The sequence below is a fragment of the Pantherophis guttatus genome, chromosome 5 (assembly GCF_059756535.1).
Source record: "Pantherophis guttatus breed Tessera chromosome 5, ASM5975653v1, whole genome shotgun sequence".
NCBI classification, from domain to species: Eukaryota; Metazoa; Chordata; class Lepidosauria; order Squamata; family Colubridae; genus Pantherophis; species Pantherophis guttatus.
The window spans coordinates 119966997-119990656 of NC_142067.1; the positions used below are offsets into that span (position 1 = coordinate 119966997).

General features: G+C 37.8%; 1 protein-coding gene across 2 annotated transcripts in view; it reads left to right on the forward strand.

Moving 5' to 3' along the window:
* The window catches only part of KLHL1 (kelch like family member 1), a 153843-nt gene extending 130758 nt beyond the window's left edge, over nucleotides 1–23085 (forward strand). The window contains exons 8-11 of one of the 2 annotated variants that reach the window (XM_034416762.3): nucleotides 1351–1513; nucleotides 15929–16141; nucleotides 18757–18928; nucleotides 21065–23085. In XM_034416762.3, coding sequence (XP_034272653.2) covers nucleotides 1351–1513; nucleotides 15929–16141; nucleotides 18757–18928; nucleotides 21065–21124 — 608 coding nt within the window. In that variant the 3' untranslated portion in view covers nucleotides 21125–23085. The remainder of the gene's footprint in view (nucleotides 1–1350; nucleotides 1514–15928; nucleotides 16142–18756; nucleotides 18929–21064) is intronic. The other variant, XM_034416772.3, reaches the window with a different exon arrangement.
* The last annotated feature ends 575 nt before the right edge of the window (nucleotides 23086–23660 follow it).

The following is a 23660-nucleotide window of genomic DNA, read 5'->3' on the forward strand; positions in this document are numbered from 1 at the left end:
TTAAAGTAAGTTCGAATCTTGCCAGGCTCAAGGTTGACTTAGCCTTCCATCCTTTCTAAGGTGGGTAAATTGAGGACCCAGTTTGTGGGGGCAATAAGCTGACTTTGTATAAAATATACAAAAGTATGAAGGCTGTTGCTTAACGCATTGTAAGCCGCCCTGAGTCTCCGGAGAAGGGTGGCATATAAATCTTTTTTTTTTTTTTAAAGGCAGGGTGGCTCAGTGGTGTAAAAGATGCTGGAGAAGGTCTGTACTCCAGTGGTTCGAATCCTACTACCATGTGATAGAGCGAGTTCCTGTCACCTGCCTCAACTCCCGCCCACTTAGCAATTACGAAGCATGTAAATGCAAGTAGATAAATAGGTACCATTTCGGTAGGAAGGTAACAGTGTTCCATGTTTTACTGTACGCTTTATGCTGCGGTGTGGTGTCATACTGGCCACATGACCACAGAAATGTCTTCAGAGAGCTGTGGCTCAATGGTCTAGAATTGAAGATGAGCGGCATCCCCTAAAGTCAATTATGATTAGCGGAGTAAAAGCCCCCAGTATTCATTTCACCAATCATATTACATCACTGCCATGTCCAGGGGTGGGCTTCCAAAATTTTAGCAAGGGGTTCTCTGCCTGGTTGCTGGGTGGGCGTGGCCTAGTCAGCCTCCTGCACCATGGTGGGGGAGTGTTTTTGCAGTCCCCAGGCTCTGGAGGCTTTCCTTGAGCCTCCGGGAGGATGAAAACAGCCTCCCCAAGCTCCAAAGGCCCTCTGGAGGCTGGAAACAGGTCCCCGAACTTCCAGTAGGCCCATTTTTCACCCTCCCTGAACCTCTGTGCACACCCTGCACTTACCTGCATCCAAAACAAGCCGCGTGGGGACTCCTGGGAGGGGTGGGGTGGGCGGAGCCAGTCAGGAGTGGGATTTTGGGATTCTCCAAACTGCACAGAATCTATGGGGACATGGCCCACCCCTGGCCATGTCCCCATAGCTCCCAGAAGGAAAATAAACTGCATTAATAAACAACACCCTCCCCCCAAAAGAGAAAGATTTCCCACCCCTAGCCTAAAGTTTTATGTTTCTATGCTACCTAAGCAACCTATGGAATTAAGATGTCCCTTCATTAGGACCTCCAGGTCAGTAGGACCTGGCCAGTACTTCATGTCCCCCTACATTGGCCCATGATATATTTTGCATTTCTCATTAGCCTTCACGATGTTACCTCATTTGGGTCATGAAACATCTGCAAGAAAACAACCAAGCTCAGAGAGCACCAAGGACCTCTCGTTACGCCTTTAGAAGTCTTTCCTTCTGTTGCTGGTTGTGTTCTCACGTTCTTTCTCTGCCTCTTCTTTTTAGGAGTTACTGTTCTTGAAGGGCCCATTTATGCAGTAGGAGGTCATGATGGCTGGAGCTATTTGAATACAGTCGAGAGGTGGGATCCACAAAGTCAACAGTGGACCTTTGTGGCCAATATGTCCATTGCCAGAAGCACCGTTGGGGTGGCAGCTTTAAATGGCAAGTGAGTAGGGGAGAATTGAGAATGGCAACTGGGAGAGAGATAGAGATTTGGGCATCAGCATGCTAGAATGGCTGTCTGCAAGAACACTCTACATGTCCCATGTAACTTTTCCTCCCAAGTAATTTAAACATCAATGAGAAAGGCAAGTGATGGGCTATTATTATTATTTTTTTCCCCAATGGTTTTCTCCTTACAATTTTTAGACCTATTTTTCTTTCAAATTCTTCTCTTTCCTTTCTATTATTGCTACCGATTTCAGATTGCAGTCAGGCATGGGGAGCTGCATAAAATTTGAAGATTAAATTGATTAAAAACTTTTGGCTAGTAAATGCCCAATGATGACTGCTTTTATATTCTATGATATAGCAATAGCAATAACAATAGCTGAGCTTGTTGATCGAAAGGTCGGCAGTTCAGCGGTTCGAATCCCTGGTGCCGCGTAACAGGGTGAGCTCCCATTACTTGTCCTAGCTTCTGCCAACCTAGCAGTTCGAAAGCACATAAAAAATGCAAGTAGAGAAATAGGTACCACCTTTGGTGGAACGGTAACAGCATTCCATATGCCTTTGGTGTTTAGTCATGTCGGCCACATGACCACGGAGATTTCTTTGCACACCGCTGGCTCTTCGGCTTTGAAATGGAGATGAGCACCGCCCCCTAGAGCTGGGAATGACTAGCACATATGTGGCGAGGGAAACCTTTACCTTTACCGCTTGATAGTTCTTTGCAGCCCTCTCTGAGCAATATACAAATATCAGCATGTTGCCCCCAACAATCTGGGTCTTCATTTTACCAATCTCAGAAAGATGGAAGGCTGAGTCAACCTTGAGCCAATCAGGATCAAACTCCAAACTGTGGGTGGAGTCAGACTCTAATATTGCACTATAACCACTGCACCACCATGGCTCATAGATAATATACCTAGTTATTAATTTATTTATTAGTCCTTTGGATGAAATAGAATAAAAATAGAAAATGAGGGCCTACAAACGATAAAGCATTGACGTAACCATTTTGTATTTTTAACTGCCAAACCAATTCAAGGCTGCAAGCAGAATTTAGAGGAATTTGAAATAAAAGCAAGCATTTTAAGCAAACGTCCTCTGAAGTCAAACTTATGTTAGGGGGAAAATATTTCTAAATTAGTAAGCATCAGTTCAGCCCTGTAATTCACTTTTTGGGTACAGTTAGGCATATGTTTATGGTACTTTTTTAAAAAATACAAATTAATCTGTTTAAACTCACCCACAAATCCAATTTAAAAATTCTGAATATTCGTTATGCTAATATGTGTTTTGTTCAATGTTCTTGTCACCATTGTATATGACTTGTAAAGCATGGTTTAGGGCAGTGGTGAAATCCAAATTTTTTTACTACTGGTTCTCTGGGTGTGGCTTGGTGGGTGTGGTGTGGCTTGGTGGGTGTGGCTTGGTAGGCGTGGCAGGGGAAGGATACTGCAAAATCCCCATTCCCTCCCCACTCCTGGGGGAAGGATATTGCAAAATCTCCATTCCCACCCCACCCTAGGGCCAGCCAGAGGTGGTATTTGCCGGTTCTCCAAACTACGCAAAATTTCCATTACCAGTTTCCAGAACCTGTCAGAACCTGCTGGATTTCACCCCTGGTTTAAGGTCTAGCATGAAGAACTAAGCCACTAAAAACAAACCTGAATTTAGCATTGCTGTTCATTGGCTTATTTTCTTAACAGATATTTGAGGACTGATATTCCTGTCCAACTGATCACAGAGAATTTTGGCCCTGTAACGTAACATCTGTTTGCTAGTTGCGGTGATAACCATGTGGCTGCAACGGAGAATGTTATAAAATTTTGTCAGTTTTCTTTCTTTTCTTTGGAAGAACTAGTATTATCTGCACACGGGGAGTTGTTAGAGCAACATAGTTCCACATTGTCCATCGTCTTGAGAAATCACACAGCAGATCTTCGTATCTTTCATAGTTTTCAGTTGAGTCTTGGGAACATCCATTTGGCTCGCCTTGGTAGAAATTGTTCACTGGAAACAGGCTTTAACACTCTTTAAATACCAAGACTACTGTGCACACCAACTCTTGCATGGAATGTAATACCGCAAACTGAGCTGTTATATGACAGTTCTGGGAACATTATTCCAGCATAGCAGACTAATATTCTATTACAGATATTTTAGGATTGTGAAACCAACCTTTTGTCACTTTTGAAAAAGAAATCTCTTTATGATGTTTCTAAAGATAACCACATTGCAAAGTGCCACTATTATGCAGAAACTCATTAGCCCTTGACAGATGGTACGGAATGTGGAGAAGTAGCTTTGTGGATGAAGTGTGTAGATGTGGTGTGTGTAGGAGTGTGTGTGTGTGTGTGTGCGTGTGTGTTTAAGTGACATAGAGAGAGAGAACTTACTTTGGCATTTGAATGTTTCTTTATTTATTATTGAGTTAATAAATGCAAAGAACATCTGAACAGGAGCCTAACATGGGTAGTAATTCTACAATTGTGCAGAAATGTTAAGATTTATCTCTGAATAAAAACAAGGGTGAAAATGTTATATCTTAACATTTTCTTAAATATGCTAGATAGATAGATGATAGATAGATAGATAGATAGATAGATAGATAGATAGATAGATAATAGACAGACAGACAGATAGATAATAGATAGACAGACAGATGATATATAGATAGATAAACAGACAGATAATAGATAGATAATAGATAGACAGATGATAGATAAACAGATTTTTTATTTTATTTTTATTTTATTTTATTTTATTAGATTTTTATACCGCCCCCTCTCCCGAAGGACTCGGGGCGGTGAACAGCCAAAATTAAAAACATACAATATAAACAATTTAAAATACGTTTAAAACAGAATTAAATCTAAAATGGCTCTAAAATGCAGATGATAGATAGATAGATAGATAGATAGATAGATAGATAGATAGATAGATAGATAGATAGACAGATGATAGATAGATAGATAGATAGATATAGATAGACAGACAGACAGACAGACAGATAATAGATAGACAGACAGATGATATATAGATAGATAAACAGACGGATGATAGATAGATAGATAGATAGATAGATAGATAGATAGATAGATAGATAGATAGATAGATAGATAGATAGATAGACAGACAGACAGACAGACAGACAGATAATAGATAGACAGACAGATGATAGATAAACAGACAGATGATAGATAGGTAGATAGGTAGGTAGGTAGATAGATAGATAGATATTTTTTTATTTTTATTTATTTTTATATGCCGCCCTTCTCCGGAGACTCAGGGCGGCTTACAATGCGTTAAGCAATAGCCTTCATACTTTTGTATATTTTATACAAAGTCAGCTTATTGCCCCCACAAACCAGGTCCTCATTTTACCCCCCTTAGAAAGGGTGGAAGGCTGAGTCGACCTTGAGCCTGGTGAGGATTGAACTCACAGTAATTGCAGGCAGCTGGATGTTAAATGTTGCCTTAGTAGGATAGATAGATAGATAGATAGATAGATAGATAGATAGATAGATAGATAGATAGATAGATAGATAGATAGGCAGGCAGGCAGGCAGGCAGGCAGGCAGGCAGACAGACAGACAGACAGACAGACAGACAGACAGACAGATAATAGATAGACAGACAGATGATAGATAGAAAGATAAACAGACAGATGGTAGATAGATAGATAGATAGATAGATAGATAGATAGATAGATAGATAGATAGATAGATAGATAGATGAGAGAGAGGGGGATTAGTAATAGGTACATAGATGATAGATAGATAGGAGAGAGGGGGAGAGAGAGAGATTACACAGATAAATACAGAAAAGGAAAGATTTAATGACTGCAATTTAAAACTCATTCCATCTTTTCAAACATGTTTATTTATTTATTTTTATCAGCAAATAAAACACAGGAAAGGGGGGGGAAGCAGACTAAGAAACATCCAACACTAACAACAAAAAAGAGGGAAACCATCTGTCCGAGAAAAAAAAAAACAACCCAAATACCAAATATATCCAACATTAAAGGTTTTTTTAAAAAATGGCTGAATGCTGAAAGATACATCAAAACTCTAATATATTCCCCTCCCTTTACATAAAGGATCTACAAATGGTTATAATTAAAATTTAAAACTTATTCCAAATGGAGGACTTCCAGTGTCCATGATCATAATCTCAGAATGCCTGTCCCAGTAGCTGACCAACCAGTGAAACAGCTACATTTCTGATGAGTTGTCCAATTCTTCATCCGTGTTCTCAATCTCAAATTAAAATTACAATGCAATTTGATTTATTCAAGCAAAGGTCACCCACCTAGACAACTGATTTAACTGAAGCTATTCATTTTTCTTCGTGCTATGCTAACTGATAACACAAAGACAAAGCTGTGCCAACAAAGATAAATTCCATTCTCAAGTTCTCTCCCAATCCTGATTCTGAAGATGGTACTACATGGTCCATTGGGATTTATTCTTTGGCCAATGACTCATTGCTCCCTTCTGAATTATTCAGATCTTTGGCTGTCAAGCTTATTTCACCAATATTTTCATTCTCTTTTGTACTACTTAAAACCTTCCCAATATTTCCAACCAATGGAATGTCATTTCTATTTCTATTTTTCTCAGTATTACTTAATATTTCATGTATTATGATTATTATTGTTATACATCTTTTCTCTTATAACTACAGGATCTCCTTCAAGGTTCAGCTGTGTGCTACATATTTAATGTAACCTAGGTTTGACCCTCATTTATACAGAAAATGTAAGCTATAAAAATGAGCCTTTAGCACATGGAGGACAGATTTATTGTGATGTATGCTAGAATCAAGCTGTTAATTTTTATACTGCTTAAACATTCTTGTTTATGTCTGCATATATGCATACATTTATTGTCAGAATGTCATGAATAATCTCAGCAATAAACTCATTTTTAGTATTTTTGTATATGTTAGGTATTTTGCCTAGCTTGGTGGCATCTGTGAAAATCGTTAGCAGTCTAGTTTATATCAAAATAAACTTTATTTTTTTACTTTTCATATGTTATATATTCCTATTTTTCCATGATTCAATAGCTGTGCATCTACTTAGTAGAATGACAAGATACATATCTTTCTTTCTTTCTTAGTTTCTTTCCTTTCCTTCCTTCCTTCCTTCCTTCCTTCCTTCCTTCCTTCCTTCCTTCCTTTCTTTCTTTCTTTCTTTCTTTCTTTCTCTCTTTCTTTCTTTCTCTCTCCCTCTCTCTCTTTCTTTCTTTCTTGGTAATTTTATATATATATACACATATACATACATGCATACATGCATACATACATACATACATACATACATACATACATATATATATATCTTGCTTAACAGCTGGCCCAGTTACAGACTCAAAAAAAAGTTACTTATGGCCTATCCTCAAAGTTATGCCTGACACACACACACACACACACAGAGGAATACACACATATCATAGTCATGTTGTTGTTGTTTTATTATTATTATTATTATTATTATTATTATTATTATTATTATTATTATTATTATTATTATTAATAATAATAATAATAATAATAATAATAATAATAATAATAATAATAATAATAATAATAATAATAATAATAATAATAATAATATTTCTATGCCGCCCACTCTCCGAGGACTCTGGGCGGCTTACACCAAAGATAGCATACTAAATAGCATATTGCCCTTAACAATCTGGGTCCTCATTTTACCCACCTCGGAAGGATGGAAGGCTGAGTCAACCTTGAGCTGGTGAGATTTAATCCACTGATCTGCTGAACTAGCAGTCAGCTGAAGTAGCTGCAGTACTGCACTCTAACCACTGCGCCACCTCGGCTCATGTGATAGTATTTTGGGTGCATTTCAAGGCACAGTCTAAATGAAGCCTCTTCGTCAAAGCTCTGGTCCTGTTGGCATAGCTCCATAGAATTGTCTTAAAAGTTGTCGCTGGCCACCTGTGCATGATGGCCTCTTCATTTTGATACCATTTCCATCAAAATCCTGAAGGGGACATTGATATGATGGAAATGTCCTAGTTATGGCATCCTTGGTGCTGATCTTGAAGTGTTTTCTTGCAGATGTTTCACTGAGACAGGAGTAAGGTCTGCTTTCTTTTTATATATTAATGGCTTGCCCTCTTTGTGGCTTATATACTAGTGGCTTGCCCTGAGCTATGAGTATTCTCTTCTATCCGATCCAGTTATAGTAATTGTAGATGTAAAATCAAATCCTGCTTTCTTTTTCTCAAACAATAAAGTTCAATACTTCAAAGTATTTGAAGTGGTTCCATTTTTTTTCCTTTCTGGTGTCTTTGCTCCTGAAAACAAGAGTTTTATTATTTTATTTTATTTTTATTATTTTATTATTTTATTATTTTATTATCTTATCTTATCTTATCTTATCTTATCTTATCTTATCTTATCTTATCTTATCTTATCTTATCTTATCTTATCTTATCCCATCCCATCCCATCCTATCCTATATTATCTTATCATCATCTTATCTTATTTTACTTTTTAATTTATTTTATTTTTTATTTTATTTATTAAATGGGAGTTTGAACTCCTCCCATTTCAGGTTTTTTTTATCAGAGATCATATGCAGCCACATATGGTTACCCTGTGGTCAAAAACCATAAGCAGAAATCACTGTAGATTTTTTAGCTGTACTAAGAAAACCAGCTATCGGGTATATTTTAAAAAACACACATGGCCCTCATTCATTGCTCCTGGATGAATTTGGCTTCCTGAAGACTTGCCTTTTTCTTTAAATGTGAGGTTTAAATACATAACATGCTGAAAGTTGAGTTGACATTTATTTCCCACTGAGTCATCTGGACTTCATTCATAATTCAGTATGTGAGCCTGCTCTTTTGACACCTATTCTCGTAATTGTAAAGCTCCCGAAAAGCTTTATTGGTGATCTGTACAGGAGCACAGACATTGGTCTGTATATATTTAGCAACTCAGAAGAAAGAAAGAAAGAAAGAAAGAAAGAAAGAAAGAAAGAAAGAAAGAAAGAAAGAAAGAAAGAAAGAAAGAAAGAAAGAAAGAAAGAGGAAGGAAGGAAGGGGGAGGGAGGGAGGAAGAAAGAAAAGAAAGAAAGAAAGAGGAAGGGAGGGAGGAAGGAAGGAAAAAAAGAGGAAGGAGGGAGGGATGGAAGGAAGGAGGGATGGAAGGAGGGAGGGAGGAAGAAAGAAGGAAGGTCTAAGAACATTCTGTGTAGAAGTAAAACTTGCAAATCATTGTACATAGAGCTTCTTACATAGCAATAACAACAATAAATAAAATAATTGGAAATCTGTTTTTGGGTTGTTTTAAATACTGGTTTTTTGGGGGGCTGGTCGTTTATTTTACAGAATGAGAAATATCTTTAATCTATCATATTTTAATATTCCCTTTATCCATCAGCATAAAATCTTTTCTTAGCTAAGTTGTCATCATTGTAGGGTCCAGGAAATAAATCACATTGTGTTCAATAGAATCTAAGTCAACATGGCTAGGTCTGTTGTATCCTTTCATCCTGTAAAGATGTCACCATGATTAATTGTGTATAAAATGAGATGAACGAATGAGAAAAATGTTCCATTTTTTTCTCCCAAAATGTGCCAGTTTGGCCATTCCCCCCCACACCAGAAATAATTAATTGAAGACTGAATACATTGAGAACACTACAGAGACTTGCACTTAAATGTAACAAATATTAAACCAGATAGATATTAAAGTAGGTAAAAGCTTTTGTTTGTCCAACTCCGATTCTTCGAAAAGCAAGGATAAGTCCTGAAATTCATTATGGATATGCCTCGCCACGTTATAGACCTGTGTTCCACTATTTCAATGGAATGATAAAAAAGAAAGAAAGAAAGAAAGAAACATTCAAGGAAAATTAATTCAAAGGCTGCTGCAGTTTCCAGAGAAGTGTATGCTTAGAGTTTCTGAAGAAAACCGTTGATTAATAATTCCTGAATGAACATAGAGGATACTATTTTTTCCCTTAATGATCAATATGGTGAGGATATAATGAAAATCACATACAATGTCCTCAGTTAATTAATTATGTCTCGTGAAACGAGACGGACAAAAATGCCGCCAATAAGTACGCCTATCTCAGTGAGGTAAGAAAATAATCCGTTGAGTCATTTACCTTTTGGTATGCTCGCTGCACGGTTATTACACAAATTATTGTTGTTAGTTGCGAAGTCACGTCTGACCCCATGGACCCCATAGTGACCCCATGAACCCCATAGCAACCCCATGGACAACGTTCCTCCAGGCCTTCCTGTCCTCTACCATCCTCTGGAGTCCATTTAAACTCACAGCGACTTCTTCAATGATTCCATCCAGCCACCTCATTCTCTGCCGTCCCGTTCTTCTTTTGCCCTCAATCTTTCCCACCATTAGGTTCTTCTCGAGTGAGTCCTTCTTCTCATTAGGTGGCCAAAGTATTTGAGTTTCATCTTCAGGATCTGGCCTTCTAAAGAGTAATCAGGGTTGATCTCCTCTAGGACTGGCCAGTTTGATTGCCTTGCAATCCAAGTGACTCGCAGGAGTCTTCTCCAGCACCAGAGTTCAAAGGCCTCAATTCTTTGGCGCTCAGCCTTTCTTATGGTCCAACTTTCACAGCCATACATTGCAACTGGGAAAACCATAACCTTGACTATATGCACTATTGTTGGCAGGGTGATGTCTTTGCTTTTTAGTATGCTGTCTAGATTTGCCATAGATTTCCTCCCCAAGAGCAAGCATCTTTCAATTTCTTGGCTGCATAGGTTGTGTAATAAGACCAGAATTTTGCTAAAGGAATCTTTGCAGGGTGAAGATTTCATTTGCTGAGGCTTCATTTATTGTAACTAGAATTTTATTCCCTGCTTGGAGATGGTTTATACCTTGGGTGAAAGCAGGACTGTAGTAAAATCACATATACAACCTTGGAATAGATTCAGGAATAGGGGGAAAAAAGATCTTTGTCCTTCTTTAGCATGTGAACAGGATGGTGTAAAAGGAGGAAATATATGGATAAAAGAACTGCTCTTGTTTATAGAACAGATTTTTAGCATCTTGCAGGAAAGAAATTATATGGAATGTATGCGGGAGGATTTTGTAAGGTCACCCCCAATTGTTTTGTCAAAGCCATTCAGGTTTGGAGGTCATACCATGATTTAAAATGCTTTCTTCCTCTTTCCTATGTAACAAAAACAAATTGTAGGCATAAAACTTGTAACCTTGGTTTGTTGGAGCTTTTTTTTCCAGGGTTTTTTTTTTTTTTTTTTTTTTTTGGGCAAGAAGCCCCATAATCAGTATAATGTAAGAGCCCCATAATGCAGTTTGTATACTATAGACCAATAAAAAAAAATACTTCATTGGATCTATCTCCAGTTGCTTTGGTTCCTCCTGCAAAGAGACAGTTCCAGAACCGAAGGAAAAGGATTGATCTTTTGATCCTCTGCATTCACCATCGTTTTATGCATCATGCTGGTATTCCTCTCTCCCTCTGATTATTTATTTATTTGCTGTTTTATTTAAATCCTGCCTTTATTGTTATTGTTTTTTATAAACAACCCAAGATGGCGAACATATCTAGTAATCCCTTCAACGTCTTGTTTTCCCCACAACAACAATCCTGTGAAATGAGCTGGGGTGAGAGAGAGTGACCGACCCAAGGTCATCCAGATGGGTTTCATGCCAAGGTGGGACTAGAACTCACAGTCTCCCAGTTTCTAGACTGGTGCCTTAACCATTAGACCAAACTGGCTCTGTTTATGAAGTAAAGCTTTTCAGGTACAGAAATATTTATTTCTAAGTGCATATTTTTAAGAGCCCACTGTTGCAAAGGCAAATGTAGTCATCATTTACAGTAATGATTTACACCTCTTGCTGATTGTCATTATCCCAGCAACATACATACAGTAGTGGCCAAAATTGTGGAAACCTTGGGAAAAGTGTATTTTCTAAAACTAGCTAATAAGACCACTTTGTTTTGGAGTAGTACCATAAAATTATATATCAATGGAAAGATAATTTAATCAAGAATGTAATGCAATCATTTTTATGAATGGTTTGCTATTATAATAGCAGTTACAGTATAAAGAAGAAAAGCGAAACGCTAGAAAAAACGAGATATACAAAAATTATCACCATAGAAAAAACGAGATATACAAAAATTATCACCATGTCAGTTAATCCTTAGTTGGGTAACCTTTAGCATAAATTATGGCCTTACAATGTCTTCCCATGGAGTGAACCAAGTCTTTTAGTTCTGCAGCTATTATAATGTGAAACCAAGATTGAATGATTGCTTCTATTAACTGGGTTTTATTGCTGGGTTGCTTCTGACTAACAAGTTTCTTGAGTCAGCTCCATAGATTTTCAATTGGGTTAAGGTCTGGGCTATTCCCAGGCCATTCCAGCAGTGGAATATGATTATCTTGAAACTCAAAAAAAAAAAAAAAAAGGTGTTTTAGCCATCAAACCTCAAAGATACACTTTTCCCAAAAGGTTTCCACAATTTTGGCCACTACTGTATATGCTTAGAAAGAACTGAATCACATCTAATAGCCACATATAACTCCATTTTACTATTGTTTTCTTATCTTAAAGTTCTGGATGACAGTTCATATATCTCTTAGACAAATCCCACATAAATCAGCTTATATATCTACTTCTATCAGTATATTGGAATGCCAGTTTGCATAATTTGTGGCCAGCAAAGATAATATAATTTGTTAGCTGCATTTAGAATGCCATGCTTCAATAGTTATATTACCTAAAACAGATGCATTTTTCATTAACTCTCTTTTGGTGACACAATATTTATGGTGTGGCTATTCTTGCATTAGGTCTAACTCTGCAGAGGTGAACATGATGTTCCTTGATAGTTGAAATATATCAATTATTTTAGCATTCTAAGAGACTGAACAGTTGCAATATGTCATAAATTAACTTATATAAATAAATGCATTGTGAATTAAAGTATTCCACTTTCTTACACCAACATATCTTGTACAATAAGAAGTACTATAGATATTATTTCATTTTTTTTCTGTGCTTGGGGTATATCAGATTGATTTATTTAACATCATATTTCCTATATAAACAACAATATAAAACAAGCAATTAAATTTCTTATAACAGTTCGAGAGAGTCAATATATAAAATGAGTGAGGTTTTTATCGCTGTAGACCAGGGCCCCCTGGAACCCCAGCTTTCGTCCTCTTATATTGTTCCTTCTATCGGGATTGACGAACTCATTATATGACTCCTTACCTGATAAAATATCCAGGAAATTTTGATCCCTTTTACATACAGCTGTTTCTGTCAGATCAGTATGATACAATTTCTTAGAATAGAATAGAATAGAATAGAATAGAATAGAATAGAATAGAATAGAATAGAATAGAATAGAATAGAATAGAATAGAATAGAATAGAATAATTTTATTTCTATACCGCCCTTCTCCCGAAGGACTCAGGGCGGTGTACAGCCTATTAAAAGCACAAGACAAACATCAATTAAAATAATTTAAAATTATTAAATAATTCGGCTCAATTTAAAACCCCAGAAATTTAAAACACCCAATTTAAAATTATTATGTTGATAGCCCGGCCTGGCGGAACAACAGGGTCTTGAATGCACAGCGAAATACCCAGAGGTTGGAGATCTTACGCACTTCCGGGGGCAGTTCATTCCACAGGGCTGGGGCTCCCACAGAGAAGGCCCTCCCCCTGGGTGTCGCCAGCCGACATAACTTGGCTGATGGAATAGAGCAAAATTCTGTTACGCTGTCTGTAAAATTCTGGTCGCCCATCGATGACCTCACCACTAACTGTAATATAATATTATGTTTTGCTTTGCTCTGCTTTTTTTCCCTTAATTTTATTTTAATGTTTAAAATTTTAACTCTGCAATAAAAGATAGGGCCAGGTAACTATCAACTATCAAATTAAACTATCAACATTTGAAATATAAAGTTAATTGCTCCGTAGCATGGGAACATTCTATTATGTTTTAAGTATTGCCAATTTTTTTAAAAAAAAATTGTCATGACTGTATAATATTTTGTGATCTTTTTGGTTCATTTCCCCCCACCTAAATTTCCAAATATTTCTCTGCTAGGGATAGAAATAAGGAGGGATGGGCTAATTTTTGGTGCCAGGTTTGGTACCATGGACAGCTCCCAATGACAATCTCTGCTGATTACGTTACAGCTTCTGCACCAGGCTGATCTCATCTTGAATAGGAAGGCCCTTCATTAACTGTTGTTGGTAGAACATCAAGATTAGCCAGATTACTGTAAATACCCATCAGTGATGAATAGTGAATATGTTATAGTACGACTAGGGAAAAGAGAAAGGTCAGTTTCAAAGGTTGATGTAATAGCTCAGGGAAAATTCTGGTCCTGTCCTTCTGTCAGTGTAAATCCTGGACAAGTTCCTTCACCTTTTGTAAATACTTTCAGACCTTGAGCTTATCAAAACATCAGCCAAGAATCTACCAGAGGCTAAATCAAGGGTATTTTTTTTCTTCTTAGAGAAATCAATTTGGTCAAGGAGGATGAAGCCAATTATACATCTGCAACCTTAGCTATGTGTTGTTTCTGAATGTATTGTATTTTTTTAAAGTTGATAGATAGTGTGGTTACAATTCTCTCCTGTAAATATCTTACCACTGTCCTTCAATCTTCCTGGACTTTAACCTGATCTTGATTTGAAAAAGCCCCATTAGAGAGTGTGTCTCAAGAGTGGTGTGGTGGTGGCCTAGAGGTGGAGCTCTCGCCTCACAATCCGGAGGCTGTGGGTTCGATCCTAGGTAGAGGCAGATATTTCACTCTCTTGCAACACTGAGAATATATCTGCTGGGGAAAAAAAAACTCCGTGTTGGTGACAGGATGGGTATCTGGCCAGTAAACACTCAGCTCCATTCAGTTACCCAGACTCCACCCTGCAAGGGATTATGGGGTCATTAAAAGAGGATGAGATGATGAGAGTGTGTCTCAAGATATTTTCATTTAGATTTGACTGAAGAACAGGAATCAAAGATACTCTCCAATATGAAGAGATATTTGCAAGTTTGGAAACATTCACAAACTCCTTATAATTAAAATAATCATTGCTAGGATCGTTTTCGCACAAAACTAGAAACAAAAAACTACCCCCTCAGATGAAATGCTAATTAAGAAGATACTTGAATGTGCTGACATGGACAGGATGACAATGGAGTTAAAAGAAAGAGAAGAGTTGGATTATTATAAAATTTGGAGTAGACTGTACAAGTGTAGAGAATAGAAGTCCAAATAAGAAATAAATGTTCAAAACCAATAACTATAATGGAAAGATAACTATATATATATATATATATATATATATTTGTTTTCTGAGGTTTTCGCGGGTGTTTGTATGTAGGTCTTTGGTTATTCGGGTTTTCTCCCGCGTAAAATTGGAGGTGTCTTGGCAACGTTTTGACGAAGTCTCATTAGTCATCTTCAGGCTGGTGTTTTTGGCTTCGTGCTTCTAGGAGCAATGTCCTTCTAGGAGCAATGCTCCTAGAAGCACGAAGCCGAAAACACCAGCCTGAAGATGACGAATATGTATATATATATGTGTGTGTGTACAGTTAATATCTCGGGTTTCTTCCCGTGTAATTGTAAACATATCCTTAAAATGGTAGTAGCGATGTTTCGACGAAATCGCATTCGTCATCAAATATATAATTGTATTTTATGAGAAGACCAATATTGAATAGTGAATTATAAAAAGAGAACTTACATGCTGATATGAAAAGCTGTAGAATTATACTGTATTGTTGCATTGTTTGTCTATTTTATTTGTTTGTATTTGTATTTGTATTTTTTATTTTTTTATTTTTCTTATTGTTGTTTTACTTGTGATTTTTAAACTTGGAAAATGTTCAATAAAAACTATTTTTTTAAAATAAATAAATAAAATAATCGCAAAAACTCAAATATCACCTAGGAGAACTGCAATAAATAAAGTATTTGATGCCTTGAATGAAATTCAGTTTTTAAATAAAATTTGAAAGAGAATGAAAAAAAGTTCAACAATTTTAATGACATATGATATGCCAAACATGCCTCGGCATTTACAACATGAAGTTGATGACATATGAGATACAATTTAAATATATATATGTATATATGTTTATGTGTGTATACTCACATGCACAATGGGTGGCTATATAAATTGGGTATAAAAACGAGACTACATACTTTCTATGGAGAGATCTGTCAGCAGATTATGTGCTTTAGTGTCCAAAATATATTAAAGAGTGTCTGTACACTATACACTGACCTTTCCAGAATACAGATCTGAATACAATCAGGGTAACGTAGGAGAAGACTAAGACTGAGAGGTTTTTTTCATGCTTAACAATTCTATGCTGTTTATTTTAGGTTATACTCAGTTGGTGGCCGAGACGGAAGTTCTTGCTTGAGTTCTATGGAGTATTACGATCCTCACACCAATAAATGGAACATGTGTGCTCCAATGTGCAAAAGAAGAGGAGGAGTTGGAGTGGCCACCTGTGATGGTTTTCTCTATGCTGTCGGAGGCCATGATGCCCCTGCCTCTAACCATTGCTCCAGACTCTTGGATTATGTTGAAAGGTATCCCATCTTCTATGAGTTTACTTTCAATGGGTCTGAAGGCAAACAAAGCCATTGATTTGAAATGTTCTTACCACCACAAAAAATTCATGGGTTTTGGAGATAGAGAAATCGATTTTCAATTCATTTTGGGAGTTCAAGATTAAATGATAAAAATTGGGTTTTTTCTCTCCTTCTCTCTCCTCAACTCACTTCTTTTCTCTGTCTTTGTTGTCTTATATTCCAAATTAAAAAAATGTTGCAATGTTTCAATCTCCCTTGAACTGAATTCTTGATTACATCATGGGTAGGTGCTTGGCAGTAGTGGGTTTCAAATCCCGGTGCTACCAGTTCACTATTGGCATGCACAGAGCATTTTTTATGATGTCTAGGTGGGTGGGTGGAGCTTCCCACTGCCGCCGCTACTGGTTTGCCCAAACTGGGGCGAATCGGTAGCAACCCACCACTGGTGCTTGGGCAAAGACAACAGAGTAGCTTGCATTGTCTTCATCTGGGATATTTGTCTGACTTCCCAATCAATCCTTGAAGTTACCAAGTGCTAAATAATACTTGGTAAGTACTATCAAGTACTACATAGATTCAACCTTAATCTGCTTTCCCATGACTCTACATAAGCACTTATTATCTTCAAACCTGGGGAAAAATCATAGATTCAAGACAATTGTGGGCCTGTGGATGATGGATTTGTATGGATAAATGTGTTTTATTTTACAAGCATACCTAGCAAGCGTAAGCTTTATTTTTACAGGCTTTAGGACAATAAACTTCAGTATAGTATTCGCTGCAGAATTGTCTTCTTTTTTTTTTTCCACTCAAAGAATCTGGATGAATGCCCATCACCACACAGAAAACAAAACACGGCCATAATGAATAGAAATTGTATTTCGTTTTTCTTTGTTTTTGTTTTCTAAAGGAGTAGCAGGGGAGTAATAGAATACTTAAAACTACCCCAGACAGACCTAGAAAGAAATGAGTATTCAAACTGAAAAGCTGCCTTCATTTTATAGCTTTATTTCATCTCCTTAAAAAAAAAAATGGCCCTGTACTTAATCTTCGTAATAACATGATGTGCCCCAAGGTGAAACAGGAGATACCATAAAGTTTTTGCATACAAAAAGAAATCAATTTGCTAGTGCTGAGCTGAAGGTAGGAAAAAAAAGCTTTTCGGCTTTCCATTGCCTAAAGCCTTTTAACCTCAGCCGGAGTATAATAATTGCTGCGAAGTGTAAGAAAAATATGTATTTTGAATTGAAATATATTGACAGTTTTGCAACCCTGTTCAATATTCTCTTAAGATATAATACAATTAAGAATGAAGGGATGTTTTACTTGGCTTTAACTAATAAAATTAAATCCAACCCCAATCGTTTTTTTTGTTTTTTAAAAAAAGATATTTTACCTAACGGAAAACTGAAATGGTTACACTATTAACTATTGCTGTCAGCTTTGGAAGCCATATTAGACCAGAAGCTTCCATGCTGCCACCTTCTCATGTGTGGGAAAGTAGGAGGAAGGATTTGGTAGAGGGGTAGACATAATAGCATTCTTCCTGTCGGTCAAGGTCAGGGCGATCCTGCATCTGGAGAAGGAGTGGTCAGAGTGAGGTCTCGAGATGGGACGGCGGTTGATTGGAGCATGTGATCGACTGAGGAGTGAGGGGATGGTTTGGGGGGTTTTGATTTACTGAGGGAAAACCTGGACCTCTCAGATTCGGGTTTTCCCAGATGTGCCAGTTTACCTATTCTAGCAAATAGAACTTTGAAAAATGCTTGCTTCGGAGTCTTTACTTGGAGTTGGAGGTTTTCTGAAATGCTGACAATTGCTTTATATTCTAATCACATTGTTCAGAATGGACCAAGAAACCAACTAGTTAAGGCATACACGCATATCTTAACATTTATGCATTACATCGCTCCAGCATTAATGCTTCAAATATATGTTTCGACTTCACACTGCAAGGTATCTGAATACTCAAAGCATATTTCAGCTTGGTCTAAGAAGAAAATAGCCACATTATTAAGCACCCAAATGAATGAAAAGAATTCTCTGAAGGCAATAACAGTATTTTAGTGAAGAAAATAATTAGATCATGATATAGAATTAGAATTAGAATTAGAATTAGAATTAGAATTAGAATTAATTAGAGAGTTGGAAGGGACCTTGGAGGTCTTCTACTCCAACCTCCTGCTTAGGCAGGAAACCCTACACCACTTCAGACAAAAGGTTATGCAACGTCTTCTTAAAAATTGTTGGAGTGTTGGAGCATTCACAACTTCTGCAGGCAAGTCGTTCCACTGATTAATTGTTCCAACTGTCAGGAAATTTCTCCTTAGCTCTAAGTTGCTTCTCTCCTTGATTAGTTTCCACCCATTGCTTCTTGTTTTGCCTTCTGGTGTTTTGAAAATAGGTTGATTCCCTCTTCTTTGTCACAGCCTATGAGATACTGGAACACTGCACTATCATCCATTTACCTTCTATGGCAAAACAGACTGATTTTGGAAATATGTCCCCAAGGAAACTATTGGACCTCTAGGACAGAAAGATGTACGGTGTTAAAAGTCATCTTGATTCCTAAATATGTTCTCATCTGGTATACTTTGTCTTTTGTTGCATAGGTATGACCCCAAAACTGATACCTGGACAATGGTGGCCCCGTTGAGCATGCCTCGTGATGCTGTGGGCGTTTGCATCCTTGGCGATAAGCTATATGCGGTGGGTGGCTATGATGGCCAGACGTACCTAAATACAATGGAGTCCTATGATCCACAGACCAACGAATGGACACAGGTATCCCTCACTGTGTGCTTTGCATGCAACTGATAGCAGGCTTGGAGAGATCATGGATAGCTGAGGCTTCATAGCACTGCAATTATAGCAATGATTTACTCTACAACAAGGGTGTCAAATTCAAAGCCCGTGGGCTGGATTCGGGCCGCGATGTGCTTAGATCCGGCCAGTGGTGGGATTCAAGTAATTTAACAACCGGTTCTCTGCCCTAATGATTTCTTCCAACAACCAGTTTGCCAAACTGCTCAGAAAGTTAACAACCGGTTCTCCTGAAGTTGTGCGAACTGGCTGAATCCCACCACTGGATCTGGCCCAGAGGGCCACTCTGGAAACAGTGAAGGACCAGCCCATGGTACCTTTGCCAGCAAAAACAGAACTTGGGAGGGCCGAGCACATCCCGCCCGGGCTCCATTTTTGGTCACAGCGGCCTCTTTCAGCGCTCTGACAGCGAAAACAGAGTCTGGGAGGAGTACCCCTGACATGAGTGATGTCGAGCCGGCCACATAACTTGGCCCCCGAGGTCAAACACAACCCTGATGCGGCCCTCAATGAATTCAAGTTTGACACCCCTGCTCTACAACTTCTTAAACGTCATATTAAACAAAAGCCAATATTTTGTTCCTAGATGATCAAGAAAACATTTTATGAAATAAATAATGGAATAATGAAATAAATAAATAATAAATAATGAAATAATGGGTTAGTCATTGATCTTCCCAGTCGTGGAACCCTATTATTGTTATCAGATCTTTGGTTGGAAAACTTGTGTTGTTCTTTTTAGTTTGTGTTGAACTTTTGTCAGGTACAATGGTGACTTTTCCCATCTCTCTTACTTAAAATTCCAGCTCTTGTCTAGTTTTATAGAAAAAGAGTTGATGAAGCTCAGAGTTCCTTCTTAATTAGAATTAGAATTATTTATTTATTGGCCAAGTGGGATTGGACACACAAGGAATTTGTCTTTGGTGCATATGCTCTCAGTGTACATAAAAAGAAAAGATACATTTGTTAAGAATTATAAGGTACAGCACTTGATGATAGTCATAGGGTACAAATAAGCAATCAAATCATACTAGGAAACAATCAATATAAATCGTAAGGATACAGCAACAAGTTGCAGTCATGCAGTCATAAGTGGGAGGAGATGGGTGATAGCAATGATGAGAAGATTAATAGTAATAGTAATGCAGGGAGGGAGGGAGGGAGGGAGGGAGGGAGGGAGGAAGGAAGGAAGGAAGGTATTGTGGCCCGTCAGCAGCCTGTGCAACTAGTAGCTGATTCCGACAGCAAGGAGGCTGGTGTGGTACTGCGCCAGCAGCCTGTGTAGTTGGCACTCGAGTCAGACAATGAGGAGGCTGGAGAAGATGTGGTGCCGGAGGCAGGGATTCAGCCAGGGCCTTCAGAACCTCCAGAAACTCCTATAAGTGAAGAGGAAGAAGAGGAGGAGCCTCTTCTCGATGCACGGGTGCACAGAGCTGCCAAAAGGCAGGAATGGCTCCTCAGGAGGAGGTCTCCTCGAGAGTAAGGCTTGGGGCTAATTGGCCACTCCCTTAGCTTATTTAAGGAAGAGCGACGACTGAGGCAATTTGCAGGGAACAACTTCGTTCAGTCTCATTCACGTCTTGATCTTAATTCTCTTATCAGTTTCCTGCAAATTGCTTCTGCCAACCATAGTACGATTATGATTATTTATTCTTTGGATTCTTGTAGGCTGTTAAGAAAGTTAATTAACAGCCTTTGTTTGAAAAAGACTGATTTAATTTAGCAAACTAAGGGTTGTACAGACTTTGTGTGTGCTGAATTCTTTGGGGTCCATAGCTGGGGCAGAACAGAAGGAAGGAAGGGAGGGAGGGAGGGAGGAAGGAAGGAAGGAAGGAAGGAAGGAAGGAAGGAAGGAAGGAAGGAAGGAGGAAGGAAGGTTTAAATAAGCTTGTCATGCATTAATATCCATGTGGAAATTCTGGATAGGATGAATTTGACTACTGCTTATGAATTGTGCTAATATTTTATCAACTTTACAAAGTTCCTGAATTATGAATGGTCAATTCAAACTCCTCAGAAGTACATACAGGATCACAAACCATTAGCATTTCATCTTCACTTTGGAACTTAAACTTAATATTTATTTCTTCTCTGCAGATGGCATCTCTAAATATTGGAAGAGCTGGGGCCTGCGTCGTAGTCATAAAGCAGCCATGACACGATCTGTAATGGATTTTATTGACTTCTAAGCAGGATTTTTCTGCCAAACAAGAAAGAAAATTTTGTCAAGCAACAAGGTCAATAGATACCCTCAGTCTTCTGTTGATCACAACTCACAGACATTAAAATGAAGAGAACAAAATGAAGATTCAATGCCTTTTCCTATCAATAGATACTGTTTTATGGTATAACAAGGGGGAAAAAAATCTGTTTTAGTAGCCAATCTGTGTATATGAAAAGGAAGAAATTCAGTTACTGATCTATTGGCTATTCAAAAGAAACCAAGCAAAAGACCAAATTTTCTTAACAAATGGATGGTTTTCATAGCACTAGATATTTTATCTCCATCACAGCACACTGTCACTTTGTAAAAACATAGCTTTTTTCTTAAAAAGTTGTATTTTATTTATTTGCATTCTTTTTCGCTTAAAGCCTTATCTTCAAACATTTTAGCACTTTGCTACTGACACAGACAATGATGAGACGGGACAAAATCCTAGTTTTGTTTCCTCTTGTAAGAAAGTACAAAGGCACAGTTCTTTTTCGCCATTGAAAACGATTCGACATATTAAACCATGGTTGTTTTCCTAATCAATGACTGGTCCTTCCACTAAATGGCTTGGGTGGAATTGTGTTTCTATCAAGTGTTGCCGAGCAAATGTGGTTCAGACTGAAGAGTGAACCTTCAGACAATTGAGGTTCGATGCCATAAAGGAGAGCCAAAGGAATACGACCCCAGATCTACCCTGCTCAAGCATGTGAAGCTTTCTTTCTTTCAAAGCTTTTGAACTTCTCCTGCATGTGAGATTTATGTAGAAGATGGAAAAAATGGCAGTTTGTCCACCGTTGCATTATCTAAGAGATATCATTGAGCAATTTCAAGGAAGAGACTCACTGGGACTTAGGTGTGCAGCAGGGATGGGTTTCACTTACCTTTGCTACAATTTCTCTCGCGTGTGCAGATCGTATTTGATGACGTCCAGGCGGGTGGGCGGAGCTACCGGTTCATCCGAACCGAGGCGAGCCGGTAACAACCCACCACTAGTGTGCAGTAAGAGAGATACGGAGGTTCTAATGCCTTTTGTGTTTTCAGAAGCCATCTTTACTGTGCTGTGATTCAATTTAATTTGAATTACTCTCCGATTGCTGATGATGATTGAACCTAAAGACTGACCCAATTTTTCAATGGGAGAACCAGCCCTCTTGCTTTTTTTTTAAAAAAAATAATAAGTGCCACTCAAAGGGATTGGCTTGAATATTTGGAGAAAGAATGTCTAACATGGTTTAAGATACACACTTCCAAATTGCTTTTCTCCACCAGTGGCAAAATGTGGACAGATTGAAAGCAAGAAAAAGTGGCAAGAATTAGCATGTAAGAAAGGTTTTTAGAAGCCCATCTCTCTTCTGATTGAGTTGATAGCTTTTTTTATATCTGATCTTTAATTTAAAAATAAATTTAAAAAAAAACAACTTTGGGGAGCTATTGCGTAAGGCTGCTATGTGATATCTGTTTTGGCTGTAAGGAATGAAACATTCATATACAAGAGGACGGAAGCCCAGATGTTTTGCCAGAATGATGTGCCCTGCCAGCAGAGCATCTGCTTTGCATGTATGAAAAAAAAAAAAATGTCAATGAGTCATGTTGCCTTTGTAAAATTCTGCTTTGTATACGAATGAGAGGCAGAAATCATCTTTGTGGTCACTCAATGCCCTGGATCATAAATGGGTGTAACTCTTGGCTGTATTATATCCTAAGCATGGTTGAACTTTCTTATTAAGGTACCAAAATGATGTTGATTTCCACTGCTACTTTGGGGGAGGGGAGGGAGAATCTGATTTCAAGGGTATTTTCAACTGGAGCAGGAATAAAATTCTGGCTAATGTGAAGTCCTTTTTTGGCTTGTCTTTCCCCATCCAGACTAATTTGCTAATTAAATAAATCATTGGTGTCCAAATGGTTTGGATCTTTCAGCCTTTTCATTTTGTCCTCAGTTATAATTGGTAGCTTGGTGTGAATTCTGTGATCTATCCATAATTTGAATGCCATAAATTAATGAAAAGCAAATAGGAAATAAACTTGCATTTTAGGGCTCAGGGAAGCGGGCTGTGGATTGGCCCTGGGTTTCAGGACAAAAATAAATGCTTTAGTCATTGTAAGGAGAACATAAACTTGCATGATAAAACCGTCAATCTAATTCCACACCAATGAATCATCTGTGATTGTAGGGATTATCTTTACTGCTTAGAAGTTTTGAAATTCAAAACAAAAACAAATTAAGGAAACTGCAAAGAACGTATGTAGAAAAGCATAGAGCAACTTGACATGTAGAGTCATCATTGGTGATTTAGTTCAATATACGTTCAGTTCCTACTTGCAAGTAAGATATCCTCATTTTGTAGGTTTGCATAGAACAAACTTACCATTCCTACATCGTCCTTTAAGGGTTGTTCTAAAATTAGAAAAGGCCAAGAATTAAATTAGACTTTAAAAAATATTTTAAAATGAAATGCATTATATTCACTAAATGTGTTA